This window comes from Amborella trichopoda, chromosome 9 (assembly GCF_054954075.1).
Source record: "Amborella trichopoda isolate Santa Cruz 75 chromosome 9, AtrichopodaSantaCruz75HAP2 v2.0, whole genome shotgun sequence".
Lineage (NCBI taxonomy): Eukaryota > Viridiplantae > Streptophyta > Magnoliopsida > Amborellales > Amborellaceae > Amborella > Amborella trichopoda.
The window spans coordinates 1,292,940-1,314,604 of record NC_142344.1 but is presented as its reverse complement, the minus strand read 5'-3'; the positions used below and the strand labels follow the sequence as shown (position 1 = coordinate 1,314,604).

The 21,665-nt window shown below is 33.4% G+C and overlaps 1 protein-coding gene across 1 annotated transcript; it reads right to left on the bottom strand.

The window, feature by feature from the left end:
* Positions 1-5,192: 5,192 nt before the first annotated feature.
* STP11 (sugar transporter 11) lies at positions 5,193-10,738 on the bottom strand. The gene is made up of 4 exons (XM_088846880.1): positions 10,106-10,738; positions 7,679-8,004; positions 6,504-7,133; positions 5,193-5,833 (listed from the first exon to the last, which is right to left on the bottom strand). Exons 1-4 carry the CDS (start codon positions 10,236-10,238, stop codon positions 5,390-5,392), a joined length of 1,533 nt encoding a protein of 510 aa, XP_088703006.1. The 5' UTR covers positions 10,239-10,738; the 3' UTR covers positions 5,193-5,389.
* Positions 10,739-21,665: the final 10,927 nt, after the last annotated feature.

Sequence of the window (21,665 nt, the reverse complement as noted above, 5' to 3'; positions counted from 1 at the left end):
ATTTATTCATGGTTATTGCCGATTTATGTTTGTGACTTACTAAAAGTTAATTAAACGATTAATTAGTTGGTGCTTAAGGTAGAAAAGAAAAATGACGGGTGGTATAAATTTTAGGGAAAATTACGTATATCGTCATTATAGTTTCCATTATTATCAAAATACCAAATAGTTTATGTTATTACTAGAATATCTGTTTTTTTCATTTCATAATAAATTTTTTTTTAAAAAAAAAAGTTTTTACCCTTTTTCTGTTTTTGAACAACCGAAATGGCTGGATTATAGGTTGTTCAAAAACAAAAAATAAGATAATTTCAGTTCTTGAACAACAAAAAATAACGGGGCTCATTTAAGCTTCTGGAATATGCAGTCCTATTTTCGGTTATTGAACAACCGAAAATATGGCATTTTTCGAAAATAAGAATGCAAATTCCATGCTTCTGCCCTATTTTCGGTTGTTGAACAATGGAAAATAGGATATTTTCGGATGTTGAGCAACAAAGAATATAACATTTTCAGATGTTGAGCATGCTTATAGAATACCCAGTTATGTTTTCGGTTTTCGGTTTGCGGTTGTTGAACAACCGAAAACAATACATTTTCGGATGTTAAACAACCGAAAATAGGACTGCATATTTCAGCAAGCTTCTAAAATACGCAGTCCTATTTTCAATTGTTCAATAACTGAAAACAAGACATTTTCGGTTGTTCAACAACCGAAAATAAGAATGCAAATTTCAAGCTTCTGCCTATTTTTGGTTGTTTAAAAACCGAAAAAGGGAAAAAAAGTCTTTTTTTTAAAAAAAAAATGGTTATGAAGTGAAAAAAAACATACATTCCAGTAATAACGAAAAATATTTGGTATTTTGATAATAACGAAAACTACAACGAATATATATATAATTTTCCCTAAATTTTATAGAGGAACTTCTCCATATGGAATTACCTATTATACGCGCGGAATAACTATGTACCAGTATAGTTCATTTTATTTTTCCAAGCATAAGATGAACCTCAATTTTGTTATGTACTTATGTCCATTCATCTCACGGGATTGATCTACCTACCAAACTGGTCAGGGATTTAGTCCAGTCAAACTCGATCCAACCACTAGTAGAATCAATTGGACTAGATTTTAGAAGAAATAAAAGAAAAAAATAAATTACTGCAAAAAAAGTTTTCTATACATACCCTACTATATATAAGAAACTCGGTCCAACCACTAAGAAAATAAGTTGGACTCGATTTTAAAAGAAATAAAAGAAAGAAAAAATAAATTAATATAAGGGAAAGTTTTCTATACTTTCCCTACTATATAAAAGTGTTTAGATGGCTGTACCATTCGTGGATGGTCCAGCTGATTCCATCTCCTTCTAGCTAGCCCCCTTGCAATCGATATATAATTTCCCTTATCCGGTTGTCCGATCTGAATGGACATCTAAGGTGGACCCAATTACAATGTCATGCCTCTACACTGTTTTTATTTTTAATTTGTTTTCTACAAAATAATTGGACACCAAATTTAAGGCGTTCACTCCACTCTTAAACTTGCACTTATAAAAAAATTAAAAATATATATACAGGTAAAATAAAATAACCAAAATTCCCTAAATGTTTTATGGACATTTTGATATTTTATTTTATGAAGATATGTTTCAATATTTTTTTTAGGTGTGCCTTGATGGCACTTACCAAATTTCATATTCATATGATTTGTATAATATTTTTTTAAAAATACTATGAGGGATAAGATTTTAGACTAAACAGTCGGTGGCTTACTTGATCTAAATTGGACAGTTGGATAGGGGAGTGAATCAGAAATACTATAGTATACATATCTCTATACTATATGCATTACCTGGTACTATAGTATATGTATCAAGGGAATGAATCAGATCTAAACTAAATGGTTAGTGGCTATAGACAATGGAGATGAGCCGTTCTTTTGGTTGTGAACCAGATGGAAAGAAGGGCTCAGATCCACCGTCCGTTGACGAGAATGAGCGATGGACATTTTACATACAGTGCAAGGCTTAAGTGGCACTCATAATGGAACGTGTTTCAATTTTTGAGCGAAGGGTACAAAATCGGAAAAAATAAATATAAAAATGGAAAAAATAAAACTAACACAAAATAGAAAATAATGAAAAAAAAAAAAAAAAAGGCACGAAAATAAAGGGGCAATATTTGAAATGCATATTATCTAAATTTTATAATGAAAAGTTTATATATGGTGTCAATTTTTGCTATGAAAGAAACCATTTACATTTGGTACATGGAGGTCACAATTACTTATAACCATTCAATGTGAAATCTGATAGTTTGGGTGTGTTACAAAGTCGAGAAAATTTCTTTGAAATTTGAGCTTGATCAATGACATTAACGCAGCTACCCAATTTCACAACCAATAGTCAAGATTAACCGTAACCACCTTATACCAAAGATAAATGGTTTCATTGTATACTTTTCTACTCTTTCAAGTACACGAGTTATTTATTTCGGAGAATTTTTTTTCTCTTTTTCCCTATGAAAGTTTGGGAACCACGTAATAATCACTAAATGGTTATTTTCAAGAGAGAATATTTTAATTTCAAGTTTTTTAACAATTAACTTTCACCATTAGAAAAATTGAACGTCCATGATCAATCTAAAAAGCATTATTTTTTTCAAAGTGCATAGAAAGTGAGATTTAGAAATTTTTTTATTGAGAATTAATCAAGGTGTTGGAGAAGTTATAACCCGAAGTTTGGACTCCTATATTACTTCTAGAATGGGTTTTGTATGAAGTAAATGGATACTATGCTCCTATTGGCGCATAAAATCCTTTAGCATTAGAACTTCACTTACATAGAGTTTGTTGGGCAAGTTGGTGTTGGATTAGGTAACTCAGGAGGGTGGCTAAGGCTGTTTAAGCCCGTAATTATGGCATCTATGGCTCCCTAAATCCATGTTTGCATAAAATGTGTACGCCGTGCTCTCGTTGGAGCATACTGTACAATTCCTGCGGGTGGAGAACTTTGGAAGATTATTTTGATCTCAAATTTTGGTAATTACCTTAACGTCACTAGACGAGTTTTCTCAAATCAAAATTTGGATATATTGAGTTTTCTAACAGATCTTACCCTTCAAAAATGGGACGGTCTGCGTTCGAACTTGAAACATTGTTTTCAAGCCTATAGAGAATGTGATTTAGAAATATTTTTTTCCCTTTTTTATTGAAGTTAGCCTATAGTTTGAAAGTGTTACAATTTCATGCTTTTCACTCTGAATCTGCATCCTCGGGCAGGGATAGGAGTTTGTCCTCACTTTGATTATTTAAGATTGATGCCTTGTATAAACCACACCCATTATATATAAGATGGTATACAATGAGACCATTACTTTTCGGTGCGGTTTGTATAGAGCCTAGGCTCTAAACAATCAAATTAGAGCCTACCTTCAAATAGTATTAAAAAATGTGGTTTCAATATTGAAAATCTTTGTGATAGCCTTAAAATATCTTTTTATAGTTATTTATAAAGTTGAAAGCTTCAAAAATATTGTAGATCGACAGATCTATAAAAACTTGAAAATCTTGAAAATTGACGGTCCAAAAATGCGTTACAAAATACGTTATTTTCAAAACTTGAAATCCATTTTTTTCTCATGTCAATGCTTCTTGATCTCAAGATGATCAATTGGAAGATGTTTGAGCATCAAAACAACCTCTTCTAGTGAAATTTTTGAGGTAGGCTTGAATTTGATTGTTTTGAGCCTCGACTCTATATAAACTTTTCCCTTTATTTTTTGTATAGAAATGACGTAATTACTTACGGCCATCTAAACCATCTGATGTAAAATTTGATAGCTTGGGTGTGTCACAAATTTTTTTTGAAATTTAAGCTTGGTAAATGAAATAAATACAACCACCCAATTTCACATCCAATGGTCAGTATTAATTGGGACCACCATGTACCGAAGGTAAAAGCTCTCATTATATACGATCCCTTTTATGTATTTTTTTTGGGGAAAAGTTTATATAAGGTTGCAACCTTAAAATGCAGAATCATAGATGCACATCAAAAATCTATCGGAAATGTGGTTTTAATGTTGAACGAGCCCTCTAATCAATCATCTCGATATCGAGATCTATAAATATGAAAAAAAAAAAGTTTTTGAATATTGGAAATAGTGCATCTTGGAGCATATTATCTAGACCGTCCATTTTCAAGATTTTCATATATTTCTAGATCTACTTGATTTAACCATTTTTGGAATTTAAATTTTTTTAATTAGGTATGAAAATAGATTTTAAGATAATACTAATAATGTTTTACAAGAAAATTACATGTTATGATAAAATTTTTGGGTGTGCCTTAATTGGATTGTTTAAGGCTGCAACTCCTATGAGCTGCTCCTCAAACCTGTAGGCAGGAAAAAAAAATGATATGGAAATGGCGGATTTGTAAGTAATTAGCTATCCAAACAATATGCTGCTATTTATTTGAGGCTGGCAGTTAAACAATACATGAAGGGTATTGTTTGGCTGAGGCCCTAAATACGTTTGTAAAAGGCTGAGGCCCTAAATACTCAAAGTAAGGCCCACTTTCAAACAGTGTGGAAAGATGTTTAGGCCGTGGAAATATTTGTGACGGCCTGAAATTTTAATTTCTTCCATAATTATAAAATTTAAAGATTCTTCTCCAATCAAAAAATTCAAAGCTTAAAAAATAGTGTAGATCGAGCATATCTATGAATACTTAAAATTTTTGAAAATTGACACCCTAGAAAATGAATTACAAGATGCATTATTTCCAAAATTTAAAATCTATTTTTTCTTATTTTCATACATCTTGTGGTCGGATGATCGATTTTGAGGATTTGATGCACTATTTCCAATATTTAAAATCCATTTTTTCTTATTTTCATAAATCTTAAGGCCAAGATGATTGATTTGAGGATTTTTTGAGCATCAAAAGAACCTCTTCCAGTGAATTTTGGAGGTGCCCCTTAATTTGAATGTTTAGGGCCTCGCCCTTATATAAACTTTTTCTTTTTCCGTATATAAGTTCTAAGAAGTGCAATCAAAACAAGCTTTGGTCCATGTAAATTGCTATAAAGTGCAAGCAAAACATTAATCCATTCAAGTTGTGCAACCAAACCAAACTTAATATTTTTAATTGAAGAATGTAATCCTAAGTGCAGCCAAAACAAACTTTATAATTGAAGCATGCAATTGGATAAAATAATGAAAGCTCCATGTCTAAATGCAAGTAAAAATGGATCAGTTACCGTGTTTAAACCTCAAAAACAAAAATAAAGATAAAAACCATCGGTCCTAAACCTGGAGGACAACAAAGAAAAATAGAACAGGGGGATCTAGAGAGAGAGTGCGTTCATGTCCTCCCTCAGCTCAACTCATCTCAATGTCCTTCTCATCCTCATCCCTGATCACCTTCCCCCAAAACTTGTGATCCTTCCAAACTTGTTCCATCTCCTCAATTGGAATATTCTTGGTCTCAGGCAAAAAGTAGTAAATGAATGCAGTCATGAGACCCACGAAGGCGGCGAAGAAGAAGAAGAGACCAAACTTCATGTGACAGAGCATGGACAAGAAAACTTGAGCAATGATGAAGGTGAAGAGCAGGTTCACAGAGACATTGATGCTCTGACCAGCAGACCTAATCTCAAGCGGGAAGATTTCAGAGGGGACCAGCCAGCCCAATGGTCCCCAGGACCACGCAAAGGCGGAGACGTAGATGCAAATGAAGAAGACCACCAAATCCGCATAGGTTTTAGAGAAGGTTCCCTGGCCTGTGAGCCCGAAATTAACTGCAATGAGAGCAGCAACGACAATCTGAAAATGCAAAGTAGAGTTTAGTTAGTGGGAGTTGTATGAAAAAAGAAACAGAGCAGGGGCGTGGAAAGGAGTAGAAGAAAAGGAGAAAAGAGAATAGATATAGATAGATAAGAGATACTTGAAAAAAGATAGTAGATAGAGAAGAGAAGAAAGAAGAGAATGAAGCATTCTATATAAGGGAATGAAAAAAAAAAACATATATTTACATCAAGAGAAAGGGAGATATTATTGTATTTTTTAAAATATTTACAAATTTTACTGTATAATCATGGGAGTTGGTTCGGGCCCAAGCCCGAGTCTATTGGCCGAGCCGGGGGCCTGCCCAATTTTTGAGCATCTTTGGTTTAGTCAAGATGACATGAACATGAAAAGGAGCATCAGGAATACGAGAATCAGGAAAGGGTCTGGGGTCGTGGTGGTAGGCAACCCTAGCGATCTTCCCACTTACACCACTCGTATAACACCTTAAAAAAAAACCTAACTCTGAAAAACGAATAAGGTCTTGTCTTTCCTATTGAATTACTGAAAAAAAGAAAGAAAAAAATTTTAAAAAAAATAAAAGAAAAAAAAAGCATAAATAGGATCGGGGGAATTTTTTTAAAATTTTTTTCAAAAATTGTTGAACATTAAAAGAGAGTATAGATCGGTCACTGAATTTTTCTCTCACCTGCGAACCGAACATCTGCACCCCTCCCTCAAGGAACAAGAATCGACGGCCAACCTTGTCGACAGTCCACACTGAGACGAGGGTGGCGACCATGTTTACCAGACCTGAGATCACGGACGACATCAACGAAGCATCACTGCCAAATCCGATGGTCCTGAAGAGTACTGGTGCATAGAACATGATCACATTGATCCCAGTCAACTGTTGAAAGGCTGGTATCATAATGGCCATGATCAACTGCGGCCTGTACCTCCTCTTCAAGATGTTCTTCCAGGGATGTTTCACCTTCTGTGAAGCTTCGCTGGCCTCGATGAGGTCGTTAAACTCTTCCCCCACATCAGCAGTACCTCTGATCTTCTGTAACATGGCCCTGGCTATATCGTTTTTCCCACGCTCGATGAGGGAGTTTGGCGTGTCGGGGAGGAAAATGGATCCGACGGTCATGATGATGGCGGGGACCGCAGCGAGGCCAAGGGACACTCTCCATCCTATGTCGCCCTTCATCTTGTTTGTGCCGTAATTTATGAGGTTGGCCATGAGGATGCCCACGGTAATAGCGAGCTGGAACATAATGTTCAGGGCGCCACGGAGCCTGGGCGGCGCCATCTCTGACAAGTAGAGAGGGACCGACTGCAATGGAAGAGAAGAGAAGAGTGAGCGCTCTGTCTCTCATGTTAATGGGATTCCTTAGCAGAGTTTATGGAATAACTTAGTCAGTCCAACAAAGTGAGATGTAAAATCAGATGTTGTTTATGAAACTAATGAATGACTAAAAGAATATCTCTCATATGAATTAAGGAAAAGTCTACAATTACATGGTACAAGGCTGTTACAATTAATTTTTATCCGGGTGTGAAATTAGGTGGTTTTATTTATTCTATTGACCAAGCTCAAACTTCAAAAGAAATTTTTTCGAATTTTGTAACACACCAAACTATCATATTTCAAATCGGATTATTGTAAGTAATTATGACCTTATTGTATCAAAAGTAAATAGTCTCATTGTATACAATCCCAGCTATCATATTTCACATCGGATGATTGTAAGTAATTGTAACCTTATTATATCAAAAGTAAATGGTCTCATTGTATACAATCCCATATCTAATACTTTGAGAACATTAAATCTCTCTCTAGTTAATCTCATGAGGAAGGAATGAGTACAAGTATTATACCTGATTAGCAAAACCTACTCCGATACCAAGAAGAATCCTGCCTATTATAAGCATGGCCACATTTTGGGCAAAACCATTGAGAATGGCACCCAATAGAAATGTAAGTCCTCCCGCTACCATAGTTGGCTTACGCCCAAACTTGCGAGTGAGATAAGAGGCGACAAAAGAGGCCAAAAGACCAGCGATGTAGAGCGACGAGGTGAATGTCACAAGGAGCTGGCTATCAAAGGTGCAATACTGGTTTCCATTGTTTTTATTCTCTTTCATCTTCGTCAGAACTGAGGGGAAGAATTTTTTTAGAAAGGTATCCATTGAAGTGACTCCCCCTACAAAACACAGGCAACACAAAGAGATGAGTTTGATTGAAGCAAATAGTTAAAAACAAAAAAATAATAAAAATAAAAGTAAACTACAAACAACATTAAAAGTGAAAATCTATCAGAGATGACATTGAAAAAATTGATTTATGGCTAGCACAAGTGCAACTGATGTATATCGTTGTTCAAAATTTGTTATCGAATTTGGTAGCACTTTTGAGGTGTTGTCAACTTTTACCACCTCATCGTATCCGAGATATTCAAGTCTCTTTATTAAATCTTAAAGATTGAGACTTGGTCAAAGATCTATTGGATTATAAGCACCTTCTTCTCGATTAATTAATTCAAAAGAATCCAAAAAGGTTATAATATATAAACAAGGCATATGCAATAAAAAACTTAAAAAGTATCATGAAAATAACAAATTTAAGTATATTCGTACATTAATTTTTTTTTAAAAAAAAGAGTCTATGCTTTTTAATAATTTTTTTATTCTACCCAAGTTAGCTTGGTCCCAAACAGAATTTTTAATGGTGATTGAAATGTTGTGTTTAACATTGTCATTGTGGTTTAGTCTGTCTAATCCGGTTAAGAAGAAACAAATATAACAATGTTGAGATTATGATTGTGAAACTCTATCTCTCTCTATTTTTTTTATATATATATATATATATGCAAATTTGAACAATCTTTAAAATTGATTGTCCAAAATTAAGTTACAAGATTCATAATTTTCAGAACTTGAAATCTATTTTTTTCTATGTCCAAAGATCTTGAAATCTATTTTTTTCTATGTCCATAGATCTATTTTTTTCAAAGTTATCCATAATTTTCCCTTATTAAAGAAAAAATAACTCTCAAGTATCTCTCAATAAAACAATAACTCTCACACATAATAAAACAATAACACAATAACTCTCACACATACTCAATAAAACAATAACTCTCACGTATCTCTCAATAAAACAATAACTCTCACGTATCTCTCAATAAAACAATAACTCTCATACATAAGTATATTGTATTCTCCTCTCTCTCCACATTCTCATTCATGAATGAATAACGGATCTCTTTTTTTGGGCATAATATTAACGCTTGAAACAAGAATATTAACATTCTAAGTTGAGATCAATCCAAAAACCACAAACACACATACTCAATAAAACAAAAACAAATAACTACCCTAAACCCTAAACCCTAAGTCAGAACACTGTATTCTCCCCTATCTCCACATTCTCGTTCATGAATGAAAAATGGATCTCTTTTTTTGGGCATAATATCTCTAACGCTTGAAACAAGAATATTAACATTCTAAGTTAAGATCAATCCAAAAATTACAAACACACATATTCAATAAAACAACAACAATAACTCTCAGTACACTGTATTCTCCTCTCTCTCCACATTATCATTCATGCATGAATAACGGATCTCTTTTTTCTTTTTTGGCATAATATCTCTCTCTAGAAACGCACGCGTGAAACAAGAATATTAACATTCTAAGTTAAGATCAACCCAAAAACCACAAAATCCATGGCATTAAATACTGAATTCATGTATAGACAGAAACAAAAAAGAGAAGAGAAATAGGCAAAGAGATAAAACAATGAAAAAAAAAAAAAAAAGAGATATAGGATAAAACCATGAAAAAGGAAAAGTAAAAGAAACGAAGAAAGAGGAATAAACAGAGAGAGAAAAATCAAAGAAAAAATAAGCCCCTAGAAAGAGAAACAAAGAAAGAGAAATAAGTAGAGAGATAAAACCATGAAAAACAAAGAGAAACACATATAGAGAAACAAAGGAAGATGAAGGCGTACAGAGATAGAACTGTGAAACAAAAAAATAAACTCAGAGAGAGAAACAAAGAAACAGAAATAAGCAGAGAGATAAAACGATGAAAAAAAAAAGAAACTTGTAGAAAGAGAAACAAAGAAAGAGGAATATGTAGAGAGAGAAGAGAAACAAAGAAAGAGGGATATGTAGAGAGAGAAGAGAAACAAAGAAAGAGGGATATGTAGAGAGAGAAAACCATGAAAGAACAAAAGGAATTCTTAGAGAGAGAAAGGTAGAACAGTAGAGAAAGAAACTATCAAAGAAATAAGAAACTGACCTGAAATTCCAATATCATAACCAAATATGAGCCCTCCTGAGGCCGCAACTATACAGGTCATAAGCACAAAAGCTGTTGTTTTTCCCGGGTAGTTTTTGATCTGCCCATTATTTGCAACAATACCTCCAGCCATGGCTCTCTTCTTTCTCTTCTTTCTCTCTCTCTAGCTCTTCCTCAATCTTTCTTCTTTCTCTCTCAAGAGAGGGATCTCTCTCTCTCTCTAACCAGAAACTCTCTTCTCTCTCTCTAGCTCTTCCTCAATCTTTCTCTCGGCATTCAGCAAAATAAACTACGATCTACTCTTTGAAGAAGACACCTCTTTATATAGTTACTTATCATGTTTCCCAACCCGATAAACTTCGTGCTCAAATCACAAGATAAAGATGTAGGTTCCAGCGTGTTCCCAACACAATAAAACTCTTCGTGCTCAAATCACAAGATAAAGATATAGGTTACAGCGTGTTCAATACGATTAACACCAAGGAAATAGCTAAAATAAGGACTAGATAAATGGATAAAAAAACGTATCTATAAGGTTCAAAAGGATAATTCAAGTTTAGAGTTAAATATGGGAAAGTATATAATGCGAACATTTATCTTAGGTGCTGGATGTCATAATTAATCTTGACTATTACACATGAAATAGAGAAATAGAATAATATATGAACATTGAGGAAGTTAAAAATAAAAAATAAAAAATTAAAAATAGAGATTTAGATAAAAAGTTATAATTATCCCAAGCTAACTTTAAAATTTTAGCAAAAGGGGATCTGATTTGTCTGTAAGGAAAAAGGATAATTTAAAGATAAGAGAATAGATATTTTTGGATAAAAGAATATAAATTCACCCCAAGTCAACATTAAAAGAAAATCTAATTGCCTTGTAAGGAAAAACGCTAATTTGAATTTCTATTATTGCAGTATGAATAAGTTCAAACTTAAATACAAATTATGGATAAATTCAAACTAATTTTAATTTCTATTCTAATAGAAATTTAACTAAAAGGAAAAAGCCTAATTTAAATTTTTTAATATACATTATTTTTTTGGAAAAAGGTTATCTTGTGTTTAAAAGATATGATGGAATCAAGATTTGACCTAGCCTCCTATGAGCCCTCCCTAAGTTATCTCTCTAAGCCACACGTATAGATCAATAATGGTATAAATCTTTTAAATTTTTATAATTATATTTGAGCCGTATTTTTACTTTTACTATCCCTATATTACTTGCAGACCAAATGATATAGAAATGCATTTTTGATTTTTTACTTGAAATTTAAAGCTCCTCACTCACACGCTTTCCAATCCTTCTCTCTACTTGCTGCCCCATCCTCTCTCTCTCTTTATCTCTCTCATTTCCCTCCCCATCTTGGCTCTCTTTTGGTAGAAAATCTCTCATATAAGATCAAGAGAGAGAATGAGAGAAATAATAGGAAAACAGAGAAATAATAGGAAGGGAGACAACAGGGAGAGATAAAAAATAGGAAGGGAGAAACAAGAAGAGAGAAATAATAAGAAAGATGACAGCCAGGAGAGAGAAAGAATAAGGAGGAGGACAACAACGAGAGAGAAAGAATAGGAAGGACGATATCAAGGAGAGAGAAGATAGGGGACAATAAAGAAAGAAAAAGAATCGAAAGGATGACAGCAAGGAGAGAGAGAAGATGGGGAACAATAATAAAAGAAAAAGAATAGAAAGGAGGACAACAAGGAGAGAGAGAGGATGGGGGACATCAATGAGAGATAAAGAATAGGAATTTCAAAATTCAAATTTTTTCAAGTTTGAAAGTAAAAAATCCAAAATGCCCTTCAATATCCTTTGGTCACCAAATAATATAGGGGCAATAAAAGTAAAAATACACTTCACAAGGTCTTTAACTTAACCTATGTAATTTGGGGGGTTGTTAACCCTAAAAAATCCCTATATATATAAAAGGGTGAGGCTTGTATAAGGTGTCAACCTAAAACAATTAGGTACATCTAAAAATCTCATTAAAATATGTATTTTCGGTTCCAAAACTCGTATCATGACCTAAAAGTCTATTTTGCACCCCTATAATGAAATTCAAAAGCTACAAAAATGGTACAAATCTAGTAGATTTATGACCACTCAAAAAATCTTGAAAATTGATGATCTAGATAATGTGTAATAATATGCACTATTTTTAGAGCTTGAAATTCTTTTTTTCTTTCATATCCATATATATCAAGGTCAAGATGATTAATTGGATAATTTTCTAATAACAAAATGACTTATTTTGATAGATTTTTTAGGTGCACCGTACTTCTACAGTATAAAGTTTACAACTTATATAAACATTTTCCATTTTAAAAAGTTTTGTATACTATGAGACTATGTGCCATTGTCACAAGAAGGTCACGATCACTATTAGCTATTCGATATCAAATCAGATGGCTTGGGGCGTATCACAAAGTTTGAGAATTTTTTTTGAACTTTGAGCTTAATCAATGATACAACCACAAGATTTAAAATCTGTTGGACAGGATTGATTGTACTAATAATATTTAATTATTAAAAATTATAAATGTGTAAGTTAAAATCTTTAAATTCATACATCTTTTTCAATAATACAAATTTTGTTTTTAGAATATCTTTAAAATTAAGTAAATATCGTTTATCCTTCTATTAGAAACATAAAAATCAAGAAGTGTTATAGTCATCACAAAAACAAAATCCCAAAAACCGGATCAATATTAAAATAAACCAATTAGTAGGACGATATCGTCAAAGTATCATTAGACAACAAATTTTTTTCTTTTTAGTTAAAATTAGAACACATTGACGTAAGGGTGCAGTTTGTATAGAGCTGAGGCTCTAAACAATCAAATTAGAGCCCAACTTCAAATAGTGTCAGGAAATATGGTTTCACTATTGGAAAGTTTTGTGATATCCTTAAATTATATTTGCATATTTATTTATAAAATTTAAAATTTCAAAAATAGTGTAGATCTAGCGGATCAATGAAAACTTGAAAATCTTGAACAAACGGTTCAAAAATGTATTACAAGATGTGCTATTTCCAAAACTTGAAATCCATTTTTTTCTCATGTCAATGCATCTTGATGTCGAGATAATTTGACCATCAAAACTACCTCTTTTAGTGAAAGTTTTGAGATAGGCTCTAATTTGATCGTTCAGAGCCTAGGCTCTATATAAACTTTTCCCTTGCTGGGTTATAATATCATAAGTATCACTTATATAAGCTAAAAAATATTTAGAAGTCCAAAAAAACAGGAGATTATATTTATCACATGGTTCAGGACTTTATCGTATTGGGATAATTCCTTGTTTATGAGGAACGTGAGAAAACTTAAAGGCCATTTTGAGAAAAGTTAAAGGTTATTTAAATCAAATAAGGGAACAATAATTATTCTAAGGATAGATATTTAGTATGGAAAAGTTTAGATAAGCAAATACCATAGAAAACAATGCATGTCTTAAAAATCCACCAAAATGGTTGTTCGGATGTTAAAATCTCTAATTGATTATCTCGACCATATATTGATGTAAAATAATAATAATAATAAAGTTCCAAAAATGACATGTCATCATTAAATTGTCGAAAACAAAATTACATCTTTGGACGAGCATTAGAGGTGCGCCTTACATGATTAAGTATATGTATTATAGAATATTTCATAAATAGAAGAGAGGCTTGTTTGGCACGGTTCAACTCATGTTATCCTCCATAACTAAAAAAATTAACTAGTTAAAAAAAAATTTCTCTATATTATCTATCTATCTAAAAGAGATTTTTTTTTAAAACATGGTATTTATAGAGAGACTTAGTTAATGGAGAACCTCTATCCATCACTGTTACTAGGATTGGTTGGCAAGGGGTCAGGTCCGCCTATCAAGTTACATTAATTAGATTTAAAAAAAAAATTAAAAAACTAAAGATTTAAAGTAAGAATATGAAATGGTATTAAAAATATAAAATAATAATAACAATAATTAAATAAAATAAAACTAACTTTGTTTGACTTGTCTAAGTATCTAAATTAATTGTTAAGTCAAAACATTAGTTTTGACGCGTTTTTACTGAACCCGATTTTTGCGTCGTGTCAAGCCACGTGTTGTTTATTAAACAGTTGTGGAGTAAATCTTGAGTAGATATTTTGGGCTTCATGGCGACTGTATCTTATCTAAACGGTAATCAAGCATGGCTGTTATCCTCAGAATGAGAGGTAAGGCGCTAATTATGCTCCGAAGTGAGTATACTGTCGAATTAATCCCTCAAGTAAATCCTTATCTAGGACTAATTTTAGGATCTCAAAATTTTGGGATGAGACTACTACAATCCATAGATTAACTTCAAGAAATAATTTCTTTTTCCTAATTTCATCCTCTATTCATTTGAAAAATATATATATATATATATATATATAGCTTAAAATTGAATATAGACCGTCTAATTTTTAACAGGTGAGATCTATTGGAGACTCAAAAGTCACCTTTTTTTTTTTTCTCTTGATAATAATCATCTAGCGATTATTGTGTATTTTCCAAACTTTCATATTGCAAAAACTCCTAGTTGGTCATTTTACTAAGGAACAGATGGTGCGAATTTTCCTGTGGAGCGGCACTCATCAAAAAAAAAAAGTTGCATCTCATCAAATGGAATTAAGTTTATCTTCCACACAAAGAGGGCGGTTTGTTTTCCTCACAAAGAGGGCGGTTTGGAAACTCGTAGAATAAAGATAGTTAATGAAGCTCTGTTAACTAAATAGTGGTGGCTGCTTGCTACCCAACAATATCTACTTTGGGCATTGAGCTTCATTACTAGAGCAGCTCGAGAATCTCTACTCTAGAAGACCTAGATTATGGCAGGCCAAACTATCCCCTTAAACTTCTTTATCCTGATGTTTATTCAATATCTATTTAAAAACGGGAGGTAGTGGCCAATTTTATCTCTTTGGATAGAGAGAATCTTCTATAGAATGTCATGTTGAATATGCAAAGAATTGACCAAGGGGTGGCGGATAACTATAGCTCTTTATTGGCTTCCTTGTACAATTTTCTCTTTTTGCCGAGAAAACCTGATAGAGTTATATGGTCTTTAGAATCAGGTGGCTCCTTTTCTATCTCGTCTATGTACGATGTGCTCTTCAGAGATCGTTTCACATGATGAAATTCTGGAGGTGTAAAGCACCAAGCAGGGTGAAATACATCTTGTGGTTGTTTGGTTACAAGCGGTTACTCACTGGAGATACGTTAAGGTGATTTGGGTTATGCCAAGTATTTGTTTATTTTGCAAAAATCTATCAATTATCTTTTCTTGTGCCCTTTTGCAGAAAGCTTTTGAGAGTGGCCTAGTACAATCTCATGCTAGCAGACTCCTCGCCCAGAAAGTATATCCGACACAATTCAACAGAGTTGGACCCCACCTTTCTCCTCTCTAGGTATCGCTTTGTGGAGAATGGTTGTTGTTGCTGCTCTTTGGAGTCTTTGGAAATAAATGAATTTGTGGATTTTTGAGGCACGCTCCAAACACTTGCTTTCCTTTATCGATTCCATCAAGCGATCGTCTATCATGTGGGTTTTCGCGATGTTCCAGTGCTTTCCTTTCCCAAGGTCCTTTTTCGTGATAGTTCGGGATTGACTATTTGGACCTACCATGGCAATTAATGAGATGGCGCTTTAGACTCTTAAAATGGGAGTGGAGCATCTGGCCCAGGATCATTCTAAAGAAATTATTGAAGGAGATTCTGCGAATGTCATCAACTAGTGAATCAGCAGACCTTATGCCATGGAACCTTAGTGGAGTTATGGATGCTATCATTCAAACATCGAGGTCACGTAGGATTTCCTTTGTTCACTTTAAGAGAGGCTTCAACATTGCAGCAGATTGTCTTGTTAAAGCCACTATTTGGGTCCGGATCCCAATATTCGGGTCTGGGTCCTTGTGGACCCAACCCTGACCCGACCCAAATAGTGTTATTTTTTAATTAAATAAATATAGCTACATATTTTAGTTATAATGTATCACAGCTCATACAATGGTTTTGAAGGAGATGTCGGGAGAAGGCCTCTCTCGCTTTCTAAATAATTCATTTTTTTGGATTAGTCAGTGGAGAGAGGGCCTCTCTAGGTTTCTAAATAATTTGTTTTTTTGGTTTAGTCAATGGGGAGAGGGACCTTACCTTTGATAAGAATTGAGCCTAAGACACAGCGTTGCAAATCGTCAAGCGCTAACTAATTAAGCCCAGGTAGTAATAAGCTATTTTCACATAATCTCTCTCTCACCCCTCCCCGAGTTTCAGCTGTATATAGGCTGATTCTCTGCTTTTCTTTCCATTAAATAGGGTCTCCCTCAGTTAGAAGGATCAATTGTCTAAAAAATGTGGCACCATTTAATTTTTTTTTTTTCCAAAGATTTTGTACTCATGGGGGAGCATTTCCTCTTTTCGCTCCCTAAAACCGAGCTAAAGAGGATTTTTAAGCTCCTGAACTTCATAAAGAGGGCAAAATAGAAACTCACTTTGAATGTGCATAAATAAAAACATAAAGTTAATATAAGGTTGCAATCTCTATAGAAGAAAAGAGCACTTCAAAATCTTGAAAAACAGAGTGTTCTAATGGCCGGTTCCGGTTTTGGTGATCGACTGATATTTTTAAAAAAAAATCAAAAAATTGTATGTAAATTCTCAAAAATAAAGAATTTGGTTTGTATTGTATTTTTTTAATATTATTTATATTATGATAAAGAATAAAAATTATTTTTTGTCATTAATACTCACTGTAATTCAAAAATTGATTCGTTAAAATCTATTTTTTTCCATTAATTTCAAACTTCATTTGAATGTATTTTGTTTTAATCATTCTTTATATGTTTTTCATATTTTAGTATATTTTTTTGTATCTTTTTTATTTTTTCAATACTTTTTTTATCGCTCGAAGCTTATCCAGTTAGAACGGTTGAATCGGCCGATTTACCAGTTTTACCAGTTAAACTGCTTCCGGGCCCATATACGGTTAATTGTTCCGGTTCGATTTTACGAACACTGTTTCAAGCTCTTTTACTCAAGGGAGTAAATGTACAACATTTTCTCTCTTAATGCTATAAAATATATCTTTTGCTTCTTTTTTTTCCTTATCTTTCTTCAGAGACATTTGCTTCTTTTTTTTTCCTTATCTTTCTTCAGAGACATTTGCTTCTTCTTTTTTTCATTTTAGTAATATCTAGGGGTACTCCAAATCATGAGCTCTTTCATTTATGCCAATGTTCAAGGATTTGGCCGAGTTACTCGACATGGCCCCGCCTAGCGTAGTTCCCAGTTAAAACTAGGCTAATTAAAAATAAATAAAATATGAAAATTATTAAAGAAAATTGAAGCGGTATATAATATTTATATATAATTTGGATGTTTTTTGCAATGATTTGTAAGTTTTTTTTCTCATGTCTTAGTTTTATATTTCCTCATTTTTTGGGATTTTTCTAAATTGTCTCCAACCATAAATCAATTTTTTTGCCATCTGTTTTTGTTTTTTATCTTTTCGCTTTTATAGTTTTTAATTTTTAATAATTTATTTAACTTTTTTGTTTTTTAGGGATTTTTGGCCTTATACACTACTCATCAACTCGTCCAAGTTACTGGTCTCAAGCCATGGGGGAGTCCGAGACCCGATCCGAGTTTAAAAACATTGCTTTTACATTGATTCACATATTGCTTTCGATTTCTTTTAATTGTTAAACCCGATTCTCTGTTTCGAGAAAGCTTGAGGCACTCTCTCTCATTTGTTTCTTAGCTTTTTGTATATTTTTGTCAATATAAAGTACATATAACTTATGCCTCGATTTTATTATCCTAATATCTTTATTTATATGATGAACAACTTGATCAACTAGTTTAGTGACGCTTTTATTGTTTACCTGATACTAAGTATGAACTTGATTAATTGGTTTAGTGACGCGTTTATGGCTTATCTGTTACTAAGTATGAACTTGATTAATTGGCTTAGTGACATATATATATATATATATATATATATATATATATATATATATATATATATATATATATATATATATATATATATATATATATATATATATATATATATATATATATATATATATATATATATATATATATATATATATTTCTTTTTATCGGTCAATTGTTTGGCTTGCTTTTAATCTTTCAATTGGTGTTTTGTTCATTAAAGTGATTAAAGAAATGGATCGTGACCTTGGTCACCCAGCCAGAAAAATGGTATGGATCGCCAGATTAGCAATTCGCTCGATTGAATGAAGCCTATAAAAGTAAAAAGTAAAAATTGAAAAATAATAAAAAATAAAAAATGGCGTCATATCTAAGTCCCAATGACAACAAAACCGGTCCCAACGATTCTCGATCTAAATTGCAAAAGCAAGTTTTAAATCAGATGGGGATCCAAATCAAAATCACCATATTCTGGGACAAGTTAGACCACATGTATGAGGTGTTTAAGATAAATTTTGATGGGAGCTTGATGGATTGTGAAGGCTCTGCCAAAGTAAGAGGTTTGACCAAGGTTAAAAACACGGATCAGTGACTAGGATTGCCTAGCAAGAAAAAACAATCCGGATCGGTGATCCGGGCGAGTGAATCAGTCAAGTTTTTTAAAACAAAAACATTAGGAAACAAAAAATTGAAAAAAAATATATTAATGTGCGATCAGTTTGTTGATAGAACCGGCCATTTCTATCAGATAACTGTGAAAGGAAACTATATATTCTATATTGGGTTAATATAGAAATTATATATTGCAATCAATGTATATGAGAAGGGTTGGTAGAGTATCAGTACTTTATGGTAAGTTTGGGTATGAGTTAGTTTCTATTATTGTCATTTGTAATTTATCTATAAAAGACAAGTTTGTACATTCATACGATTAATAGACACCGAGTCTCTTCAGAGAAACCTGAGGCTCTTCACATAGTATCATAGCCAGATTCATCTTAGTTGTGTCAATTCCTCGTCTCTGAATCATTGTCACCAATTTTCAAGACAAGTCTGTTGCTTACTCAGTCGGTGCAACTTCTGTCAAGTCGTGTTTCGACTCTCGAATCTGTCTCTGTGCCAAGTTATTCTCAACACTCTTATCTGTTTTTCTCTCTGGAATTTTTGTCTAATTGATCGAGCCTACTCTGATATGGCTCTCAGTTCCTAAGGCCATCTGTTCCTGAGGCTTGTTGATCTACCGTTGCTGTCTGTGCTTGTTGATCAAGCAATTTGAGCATAGCAACCACTACATTTACTGGTCATGCTGAAGTTTGAACTGCTTGTTTTTTCAATTAGTTTTCAAACTCCAGATGCTCTCTCTGATAGCATTTTGCAATTTCATATTCATACAATTTGTATAAAAAAAAAACTAAAAATAAAATGCTTTGAGACGTCGGATCTAAGATCAAACAATGAGTCGCTCTCTTAATCAAAATTGGACGGCTAGATGGTAGGGGAAACATAGATCTTCTATGCTATAGGGGAAGTAGAGAAACCTTTCCCTTAATTGATATGAACAGACTTGTCTTTTATAGACAAATTACAGGTGTCAGTAATAGAAACTAAATCAGAGACATTTAAACTATACAAAAACTTACTATAAAATATAAGACACAATATCCTACCCTTCCCATATTTACTGATTACAATATACACTTTCTATATTAACTGGATATACAATATATAATTTCCTTTAACAACAACCAGCCAAAAATGGATGGTTTCCAATATTTTTGTTAGAACCGAACAGGCCCCGACACTCATGATCCGAACCGGCTAGTTTCGTTTCGATTCACTAATATTTAAAACCTTGGGTTTGACTAGAAATGGTAAGGGGGCAATAATCATTTCATATTCCAGGCTGTGTAGCAATGTTATAGCGAACCATGCTGAACTGTATGCTGTTTTACCGGGTTTATTGAGAGAATCAAATTGCGAAGCCGACCGGTTAGATAAATAGTGGGTTATTCTCTTGGATCTCTATTGGTCTAGGTTCCTTGTAATTTATTATCCATTAGATATTAAGATTACACAAGAGAAATAGAGGGAGACCATTTGTTATGAATTGAAAGATTATTGGCATTTCATATAAGAAATTTGCTCCATTAGAAAATCAATATAGATACATGATCCCAAACTAAGTTAATAGTGAAGAAGTTATTTACAAACAAAAAAAGATACATAATCCCATATATAAAAAAATAGAACTTATATGATCTATCATAATATCATCAACCAACTAACAAACTAGCATCTTCTGTTACAATAATTAGCCCACATATCATGCAATGTTGTTTCGCATTCGACTACCCACGAATTAATCCTATTAGTTTATTAAATACAACTCTATTGTTTTTATCCTTCAAAATTTCTACAAGTTTCACCATTTCGACTGCAAAAAATTCTTGTAACTCCTACAATTCCTCTAAGCAAGTGTCGTAAAAAGAACCTTCTTTAGTAGCTTGTATCATCTTCTCCTTATCACAATTAGTGCTTCGCTCTATTATCTTATCAAAGGCATTTGCAATATGATGGCCAGCATCGAAGTGGCTCTTCCTTTTACGGTGAGGGATGGTTCCTAAGCTCTATGCACGCAAGCTCGAAACCCTAACTCTAGATACTAATCTTAATGTTTTAGATATAGAAGGAGAAAAAAAAGAGTATAGAGAGAGATTAGCCTACTGGTTTTGCTCCCCTAGTCTTAATATTTTTCAGAGAGAAAAACCAGTAGAGAGAGAGATTAGCCCACTGGTTTTGCTCACTAGAATTGCAGAGAAGGGTGTGTTGTTGAGAGACTCAAAAATGTTCCAAGTGTGTAACTCATATGGGTAGGAGGGCCCTTATCATAGGGCACTTAGATGCTGCCCATATAGTGTAGTGGTGGTTACATACACTTCCAACAACTACAAGTTACATACGCTATTGTCGTATGCAACTCTTATGGGTAGGATGGTCCTTACTATAGAGCACTAAGAGGTTGCCTATTGTAGTATGGAACTCGTAAGTTACATACTCTATTGTCGTATGCAACTCTTATGGGTAGGAAGGTCCTTACTATAGAGCACTAAGAGGTTGCCTATTATAGTATGCAACTCGTATGGGTAGAATGGTCCTTACTATAGAGCACTAAGATGTTGCCTATTGTAGTATGCAACTGGTATGGGTAGTATGGCCTTTACTATAGAGCACTAAGAGGTTACCCATTTAGTGTAGTAGTGGTTACATTCACCATCAATAATTACAAGTTACATGCACTTGCTCATTTAGTGTAGTGGCACCACCAAATAGCTTCAAGTTACTGCACTTGATGGCTTTTGCTAAGCTAGATGATCGTTGGATCCTCGATGCCGGGCTCACAAAAAGATATCAAGCTACGAGCTTGACCCGCACACATGCTTGGGCGTCTCATACACCGATGCGAGCATGTGCCCTTGCACCCACGCCTCTGCACATGCACCATCTCTCTCACCTTTGCTAGGAGTATAAAGCATGAAAATGCTTACCCTTAAACATTGTTCAATTAACTCTCTCTTCTTCAATGTGGGAGCAGT